Raw genomic sequence first — 9,788 nt, forward strand, 5'->3', positions numbered from 1 at the left:
TGCAATCAAGAGTAGATTGGGAGTTTGTTGATTCCATCTAAATTAATTTCGTCTAAAGGGTAAAAATTAAATTGCTTGTTTTGTTGGTGTTTTGTTGATATATGTTCATGCGTTTCACTCGTGCTTAACCGTATGTTTCACTCGTGTTTGGCCGAATGTTTCACTCGTGTTTGGTGAATGCACTCGTGTTTAGAGAATGTTTCACTCATGTTTGGCGAATGTTTCAATCATGTTTTGCAAATGTTTCACTTGTGTTTGGCGAACATTTCACTCGTGTTTAGCTGGTAAGAGAAGGAGCTGGGGCGAAGAAAGAAAGAAGGAAAAAAAATGAAGGGGGTGATTTGAAACCGCGACAAGGCCATCTCCCTGGATAATTGATCGTTATCAATTAATAATAGATAAACATTTTGTATTTGCTTAGGAAGGTAACCTTTCTTCCACGACGGGTGTGTCTAGTTGAAGGGATGGGCACTTCTGGAGTTTGATCTGTCTCTTGGCGGGCTGGCTGCGATTGTGTTGTTGTTGAGGCTGGTTCGGTGTCTGGGTGAGTTAAGATGGGTTTCGTCCCTTGTGATGCCATTTCCAGGAAAGCTGGTTTAATCCTGTTGATGGAAATGGTGTCGGTCCGATTTCCTCGGTTGATGGTCAGGTATTTCTAAGTACGCTGCAAGACTTTAAATAGACCCTGGTATGTTGGTGTTAGTGGTCTCTTTACTGCATCATTTTGTACAAAAATGTATTCACAGTCCTGCAGCTGGTGAGGGACGTGGACGGTCGATGATGATGGTTGCCTGGGTGGTGAGTACTGGAGTTGGGACATTTTATAGTGTAGCTCTTGAGTGAAGGGGCTTGTCGAAGTAAGATTGGGCGTGGTGTCCTCGAAGTATTGGCTGGGTAGAGAAAGTGCTGTGCCGAAGTCTACTTCTGCTGGGGAACAACCTTTCAGTGAATTTCGGATTGACAAGAGAATCAAAGGTGGCTCGTCCACCCAGTTGTTGGTGGGGTGTCTTGTGGTCAGAGAAGCCTTCAGTGTTTGGTGGAATCTTTCCACGAGGCCTTTGGCACAAGGATGATATGTTGTAGTCTTAATGTGCTTGACGCCAAGTAGCTAGGTGAACTCCTGGAAGAGTAGGGACTGAAACTGTGCACCGCGGTCTGTGGTGATTATGCTGGGCATGCCAAATACCGCAATCCACTCTTGAAGCTATGTTAGCTGAGGTGTCTCTGATGGGGACTGCCACTGACCACCTGAAGAAACGGTCCACAACAGTGAGGAGGTACTGGTAATTCTGGCACATTGGAAGAGGTCTGACTATGTCAATATGGATGTGACTGAAGCGAGCATCGGGATTGCTGAATGTGCCTGGTGGGGATTTTGTGTGTCTGTGTACCTTGCATTTTTGGCACTCAAGACACGGTGACATCCAATTACGGATGTCAGAGTTCATATTAGGCCACACAAAGTGATCGGTGATAAGTTTTCCTGTGGACCATTTGCTGGGTGTGACATTCCATGGAGATAGTTGAAGATCTGCCTCCGGAGTGCTGGAGGTATATAAGGTCTGGGATGGCTCAGTTTGGTGTCGCAGTATATGGTTCTGCTACTGAAAGGGGCCGGGAATTTCTTTAACTGCAAGGATGTGTTTGCCAACACATCTGGGAGGGTTGCATCGGAGTCCTGTGCCTCTGCTATCAGGTTCTGGCTGGGTCAGGAGGTTTGAACATAAATCTGTGGTAAAAGTCTACCATGCCCAAGAAACGCTGTAGTTGTTTTATGTATGTCGGCATGGAAAAATCCTGTATCGCCTCTATTTTAGCCGGAAGTGGAGTGATTCCATGTGCATCGGTATGGTGTCCTAGGAAGTCTATGTGCTGTGCTCCGAATTCGCACTTGTCTGGGTTGATTCAGAGCCCGTAGTGTTTCAGAAGGTGAAACACTTTTTCCAGGTGTTTTGCATGGGCATCCACATCTCTGTTGGCCACCCAGATGTCGTCTATGTAGGCATAGACGTATGGCAGGCTACAAAGAACTTTGTCCATAAGTCTTTGGAAAGTCTGGGCTGCGTTACATAGTCCGAATTTGAACATTCTGAAAGGGGTTGTAACGGCTGTCTTATGAATGTCCTCTGGGGCAACTGGTACCTGGTAATATACCTTGGTCAGGTCGATCATTGAAAAGATACGAGCCCTCTGCAGGCCTGATGCAAAGTTGCGTATGTGTGGAATTGGATACCGGTCGGGCACCGTGGATGCATTTAGTTTTTGGTAATCCACGCAGACTCTGAACTTCCCATCAGGCTTGGGTACCAAATGTAGTGGTGATGCATATGGACTGTCGAAAGCCTTCTTGGCATATGCCAACTTGTGTGGGGGGAGTCGTCGTGGCCGTGTGAATGCGGGTTGTCCAGTGGTCTTTATGTGGTGCTGGGTCTGATGTTCTTCCGTGTTGGTAGGTTTAATAGGCTGAGTGATGTCCTTGTACTGGTGCAGGATTTCCACGTAGTGTGGGTCGTGTTGTGTTGCTACGCTAATCCCGGTTGAGTTCCAGCTTGATGGGGTCCCTGTAACCTTGAGAGACGTGGTGTTGTCGGATAGGGTCCTTGTTTCAGCACCGAGCAAGGGGGTCTTGACACTTGCCACGGTGAAAGACCACTTGAAATCATGCCTGAGGTTAATGTTTAGTGTTAATTCTTGGTCCCCATAGGTTTCTATAATGGAACCGTTTGCTGCCCAAAGTTGAAATGGGGCGGGTCTTAGGGTTGACTTGTTGGTGGTCTCTTCGGTAGGTCCTTTCCACTTGGTGGACTCTTTCGTGGGTATCATCCACTCGTTCATGGCTGTTGTCTACTTGGTGGACTCTTTTGTGGCCCCGGGAATAAATCATCCATAGGCCTTGGAGGATCGGCTGCACCGGTGTCAACTAAGAATCTTAGGCCGTTGTTATGGTCCCACACATAAAAAAGACGACTGTGCATCAACAGGGGTCGTCGCCGTTGCCTGCTAGTTTCCCTGTGTCCTTTGGTGTATGCAGGGAGGTTGACACTTGCGGGCGCTATCCCCGAAATGTTGGTGGTACCAGCATTCATTAGGGTTATAGCTCCGTCTCTGACTCAAACTGCGGGTACGGCTTCTATAACATGTGCGTGGGGCTGGGCTTCGACCATGAGCATGGGCGTCTGGGCTTCGTTGCCTCTGGAGTAGGGCGAGTTTCAGTTCTTGCAGTTTGGCTCTCATCTGAGCCATCTCCTCTTCAAAATGCTGGGAAGGATTTTGTGGGCTGTTGTCGTCTTGGTGGACTCTTTTGTGGGTATCATCCACTCGTTTGTGGCTGTTGTCTACTTGGTGGACTCTTTCGTAGCCCCAGGAATAAACCTTGTCAGCCGAATCGGCCAACACTTCCAGGGGAGTTTCTATAGGAACCAGGGCCAGGACTTGGGTGATGTTTGAGGGCAACCGATCCATCCATAGGTCTCGGAGGATAGGTTCGGCCATGGTATTGTTTCCGAGGTGACTCTTCATAACCCGCAAGAGCTGGGATGGAGTTCTGTCGCCCAGAGACATGTGAGAGAATAGGTCTCTAATGAGATCTTCATCTGAGCGGCCTGTCCGCTTGAGGATGGCATCTTTGAGGTGGGTGGGCGGGAGATGTTCTGGTGTGTTCATTAGGATGTCCTCCACTTCTTTCACGACGGTTGCAGGAAGAGCCTGTACCAGCGAGGCATATTAGGTTTCCTGGCGTGTGACTCTCCTGGGTGCAAATATCGCCTCAAGTAGCATAAACCAACTCCTGGTGTTCACTGGATTATATGGCGGATTATATGGTGGAAGTTGGATTATATGGCGGAAGCTGGATTATATGGCGGAAGTTGGATTATATGGCGGAAGTTGGATGAGTGGAGCTGATGAGTTGATTTCAGGTTCTTCGGTGCCTTGTGTTGAGATTAATTTTTCTCTGAAATAAAGTTCAATTCTCACACGTGAGAATGCAACAACAACTCAGTTGATAAGTTCTTATCAGAAATGTGGTGACAGTTTACAAGAAAGGAACACAACCAAGCAATTGATATTAAAGTAATTTTACTGGGTGAGCAAAAATAAGATCTAATGTAGGAAGAAAACGGACAATTGCACAGAATGATGAAGATGATTAAGGTTTGTGAAAATGTGCGTCACTAGAACTTATCTGAGTTCGGATAACAGATGCACTCATACTTCAATTCTGACTCTTTTCGTGTAGGCGGTTAACAGTTCTGCTTCATCATATAAATGGGGCTGAATACTGGCTAACTTCTTACTGCCGTCTTGGGATGTCCGGAAAGAAGACAATATTCAATGGGTAACGTGAAGTAGAAGTGGGGTGGCTTTCAGTGACTGCCGTCATGGGCTTCACACTGAATGCCAATCTCCAGCTGGGGTCGAAAAAGAAGCTGACGCAAAATCTCCCAAGGTTTTTATAGGTTAATACACGTGACCCCTAAGGGGGTGGGGGTAGGAGATCACTGCTAGCCAATCCACAGAGCATAAGAGGGACAAGCACCATTAGCAGGAGGAGCTACATAAATAAATTCCAATATATTCCCGACTTAGAAGAATAATGCTATGAAAATTTCATAGCATTATATTAGGGTACTTGAAAGTTCAGTTAATAAGTAAATAAGTTTTAGAGGGCTTAACAGTAATGTCCAAAGGGAGGGTTACAGCTTGATGTATGTGTAATTTGTATATGATAAACATTCATGTACATCATAGAGAGGGTGAAAATGAAATGTTAGCGTTTTTAAATTGATTTTTAGTTGAGTTTTTTTTGTAATGTTTTATATATATATATATATATATATATATATATATATATATATATATATATATATATATATATTAATTAAACTTGTAATTAATAGTAAATATATGGATCATCTGAGTGATTTTTCCTATTTTTTTTTACTAACTGTTCTTCTTGGCTGCGATGATGTTTAATTGCGTCCATTGGTTATAACAGAGGCATCATCAGTGACCAGCTCTTCAGTAGTTGAGCTGGAGATATTTATTTTCTCCCCTTCGGGCATGGTAGGGTGGTAGTCATGCGTGAGGGATAATTCTAATGGATACAAATGTTTTATGGAGTGGGTTTGTATCAATCCATCTCCTCTTTTTCCTCGAACTGACCGAATCTTGTTGTCATCTCCTGGGAAGTGTTCCAATATCCTCCCAAGTTGCCAATAAGGTCTAGGCTTTGCTGGATTCTTTATAAGAATCACATCATTTAGTTTTATCTTATTGGAGAAATTTATTTGGTGCAAATCTTTGCAGCTTTCTCTGAGGCCGAGTAAGTACTCTTTGTATCACAATTCTCAAAATTTTTCCAAGGCTCTTTCACGCCTCTGTGAGGTCAGTTCTTGTTAGGTCAGTTTTCATTTTATCTGAAGCCTTGGATTTTACAACAAGTCCACTGTTTACATTAGGACAAAAGAAATAATTGGGGATTATTATTTGGAGATTATTATCTGATGAACATCTGTAAGTGAGAGGTTTTGAATTAACTGCATTTTGTGTGCCGCTAAGAGATGTCAAGAGCTCAAAGTATTTGACTTGGGCTTGACCGATGCTTTTATACAAACATTCCTTCACCACCCGTATCAAGTGCTCGCATATGCTTCCTACCCAAGGTGAGTACAATGGTATTTTAACATGTTTGATTCTGCAGCTTTTGAATTTCTTCCCAAACTCAGAAGATTGCACATGATGTTCCATCACGTCTCCTCCCAATGATCTGGCGTTGTCGCTGTAGATGCAAGCTGGTACACCATGAGTGTTGGTGAATCTGATCAAAGCTTGGACAAAGGCTGCTGCAGACATGTCTTCTACAAGCTCTATGTGGATTGCCCTTACGTTTAGGCAAGTTAAGATCAGTACATCTTTTTGCACTTTTTATCTTGGTTAACCCACAAATGACCTGTGTAATCTATTCCTGTCTGTTTGAAAGGCTTTATGAAGTTAACCCTGTGCTTTGGCAGATTTGTGATTTTCGGGTATTTGAAAGCCAATTTGTTGAATCTTTTACACATGAAGCATTTTGACAATACCTTCATGCGGTGTGCAGTGATGGCAGTGAAGAGGAGGAAGTTGAGATCCACCGAGAAGCTAACGATGACCCCTAATTCGACTTAGCCCCACATTGCGGTTCTTTACAACTGGGAGAGAATGTCTGTAATGAACCTGAAAACATCAACCCCCCAAGAAGTTGTCCCCCAGAGGCCTCAACGTGAGAGGGGGAGGCCTGCTTGGGTGAAGGATTATGAAGTGTCTTATTGATCTCGAAGATCAGGGGGGCGTGTAGAGAATATGCGAAAGGAAAAAAAAAGGTTCCATTTAAGGCTAGGTTATGGTTAGAAACAAAAACAAGAAAAATAATATATGACGTACCGGGCATATCTGCATTGCTCTTTGGGAAAGAAGAAGGAAAGGATGACTAGCTCATTTATATGCACGAAGGGCATCTTGGGAAGGCAGTGCATGATGAGAGAAGCTATTTTTTTTTGTTGTTGTAGTGTTATCATAGAACTACTTTCATACATGTAACAAGTAAATTATGGTGTATGAATATCGATGTCAACCACCTAATACATACATATTCGACAACATGGCGTAGACCTCTACACACGTACATTCAATCTCTCTTATTATGTAAATATGTCAATAAAGTTCTATATTAAATAAAACCACAACTTGGTTATCAATTACTTATAACAACAAACTTAAACTAACGACATGGTGGCAGCGAAATGGATACGGAACATTTATAACAGTTAAAAAAAAAAAAACTCACTCAGTTGGATTGACTAGTCGCAACCGACAACAAAAAAAAAAAAAAAAAAAAAAACTCACTCAGTTGGATTGACTAGTCGCAACCGACAACAGATAACGAAGCAAAAAACAAAAAAACAAAAAAATAACTCGACAACAGATCAGAAAGGAAAAACATTTCTTTCACAAAAGACAAAACTTCAGAAACAGACACGAGAGAAAAAATACGTTTACAAAAGACAAAATAAGGCAACAGACACGAGAGCAAAAATCAGTTTACAAAAGACAAAACTTCTGCAACAGACACGAGAGGAAAAATACGTTTACAAAAGACAAAACTTCGGCAACAGACATGAGAGGAAAAATATGTTTACAAAAGACAAAACAAGGCATGTAAACCAATTTTCATTAATTTACCCACCTGTGCATTTTATAAAATTTTGCTGTCATTCTCGTATATGCTATAAACACGTGTGAATTTTTGCACAATAGCAGACATTTTGAATTTTTGTCAACTGTTGTTAACGTATATGTTCCCGTAAACACGTGTGGATTTTCGCACACCGGCAGACATATTGAATTTTCTATTTATCGAAAAAATACATAGCCGTTAATAATAATGTCTGCCAATAATGACATTATTCCGTTTATGGACTGGGAAACGCCAAATCCAGCGGAAACATTTAAACTTTTTAAACAGAGACTAGAACTATATTTTGCTATAAACAAAATAAAAACCGACCAACAAGTGAATTACATACTACTAAAGACTGGCAACGAAGGTCTAAAAAAATTTAACACTTGGAAATTAACAGGTGAGGAAAAAAGTTCTCCCGACACCATTTTTAATAAATTCTTGGACCATTTAGAACCTAAAGAAAACTTTAGGATTAACAGACTAAAACTAATGTCTTATAAACAAAAAAAAATGAGACATTAGACGACTTCGTCAATAGATGTCGTCAACTTACGTTAAAATGCTCACTAACTGACACTGAACAAGAACAGCGAATTATAGAACTAATTATTGCGAGTACCCCAATTGTCGAATTCCAGAAAGAACTACTACGAAAAGATAATACGCTAACACTGGATGAAACCATCCGAATTGGTAAAACGTACGAAGCAACAAACGCACATATTAAACAGCTTAGAGAGATGTTAAACACCAATAACAAGGAGGACAATAGCGCCAATACTGACATACAAGCAATTACAAAATATAAACAAAATAGAAAGACAAACAACTGCCTTAATTGCGGAAAAAGTCACGAACGTCGACGTGAAGCATGCCCAGCATTTGGTTCCAAATGCAAAACGTGTGGAAAATATAACCACTGGGCAACAGTATGTTTATATAACAGAAGATCAAGGTCAAGGTCGCAAAACAGAGACCGTGGAAAACAAAAACCATTAAACATGAACCAGACCAAGAAAAAACACTTCATCCAAACTGATATATTATCCAGGAACAACAGCCAGGAACTAAATGAACAATTCGAAAATTTAACTTTTCCACCATTAGCACACCCTCTCAAATACAGATAGATGAAGCCTTCGCTTATATAAATATAAAATTACCTAATCGAAATGGGACTCACAGACTACGAATTAAAGTCGATACCGGAGCCCAAGGTAATACATTACCAATTCCTACATTCCGTAGAATGTTTCCTGAGAAATTAACCACTGATGGCTTCCCAAAACTAAAAAACAAAGTAAGGACAAAAAACTAATAGCCTACAATGGAACACCGATAAAGTGCTATGGCAATATCAGTATACCATGCAACTACCAAACCTCTAATTGGCACGAAAGCACCTTCTATATAGTAGATGTAAATGGACCAGCAATTCTAAGCTAGCTTATTCACACAAGAAAGATGGAAGCCTGAGAATCTGTTTAGACCCAAGACGCCTTAACATTAACAAAAGACCACACCATGCAACCCCTACAGTGGAGGAGCTAACACACCACTTTGCAGGTGCCAAGCTGTTCTCTAAACTTGATGTCAAAGCTGGTTATTGGTCCATACATTTGGATCAGGAATCTCAGCTGCTAACGACATTCCAATCCCCTTTTGGCAGATACTGTTTCCAGAGATTACCATTTGGGTTAAGTGTATCCCAGGACATTTTTCAAATGAAAATGGATCAGATACTCGAACAAGTTGATGGAGCAATTGGAATTACAGACGACATTGTTGTCTATAGTAAAACGGACAAAGAGCATGATAAGATCTTGTACAGGCTCATGCAAGTAGCTGCAAAAAATGGTCTTGGGTTTAATTCAGCAAAATGCAAAATAAAATCAAAAAATATATCTTTCTTTGGAATGATATATAGTGAAAATGGTGTTAGCCCAGACCTAAAAAAACTTAAAGACTTACAAGACATGCCATATCCAACATGCAAAAAAGAACTACAAGAATTCTTAGGCCTTGTCACATATTTATCACCATTCATCCCAAATTTGGCTGACAAGACACATACATTAAGAGGCTTGTTGAAGAAAGACGTACCTTTTCTCTGGGAAGAGTATACAAGGTATGCTTTGAAACACTTAAAACAATAATCACCAAAGACTCCACATTAACGTACTTCGACACGAATGAAGTACCAATACTGCAAACTGATGCGAGTTTAAAAGGACTTGGAGCAGCATTAATGCAAAACAAAAAACTATTGCATATGCATCAACGTCTCTAACAGACGCCGAGCAACGGTATACATGCATAGAAAGGGAACTTCTAGCAATTGTATTTGGTGTCCACAGATATCATGTTTACCTACATGGACGGAAGTTCAAGGTACACACTGATCATAAACCCTTGGTCATGATACTACAGAAACCACTGACCAGTGCACCTCCTAGGCTACAACGAATGATGACCAAATTACAGGGATACCAGATATAAAGTCGCCTCCCTAGTACTCAAAACACTGACATGATCGACTTAGATATTCGAGTTGACTTGGTGAGATTCA

At 41.5% G+C, this 9,788-nt stretch overlaps 2 protein-coding genes across 2 annotated transcripts; both read right to left on the bottom strand.

Moving 5' to 3' along the window:
* Positions 1-1,085: 1,085 nt before the first annotated feature.
* On the bottom strand, positions 1,086-1,448 carry LOC145261212 (uncharacterized). Its single transcript, XM_080119560.1, has one exon. It carries the CDS (start codon positions 1,446-1,448, stop codon positions 1,086-1,088), a length of 363 nt encoding a protein of 120 aa, XP_079975686.1.
* A 1,552-nt stretch (positions 1,449-3,000) lies between these two features.
* LOC145261222 (uncharacterized) lies at positions 3,001-3,663 on the bottom strand. Its single transcript, XM_080119581.1, has one exon. The coding sequence runs from the start codon at positions 3,661-3,663 to the stop codon at positions 3,001-3,003; it is 663 nt and encodes a 220-aa protein (XP_079975707.1).
* Between the last annotated feature and the right edge of the window lie 6,125 nt (positions 3,664-9,788).

The sequence above is a fragment of the Euprymna scolopes genome, chromosome 3, assembly GCF_053919585.1.
Source record: "Euprymna scolopes isolate OS-2025 chromosome 3, ASM5391958v1, whole genome shotgun sequence".
Lineage (NCBI taxonomy): Eukaryota > Metazoa > Mollusca > Cephalopoda > Sepiida > Sepiolidae > Euprymna > Euprymna scolopes.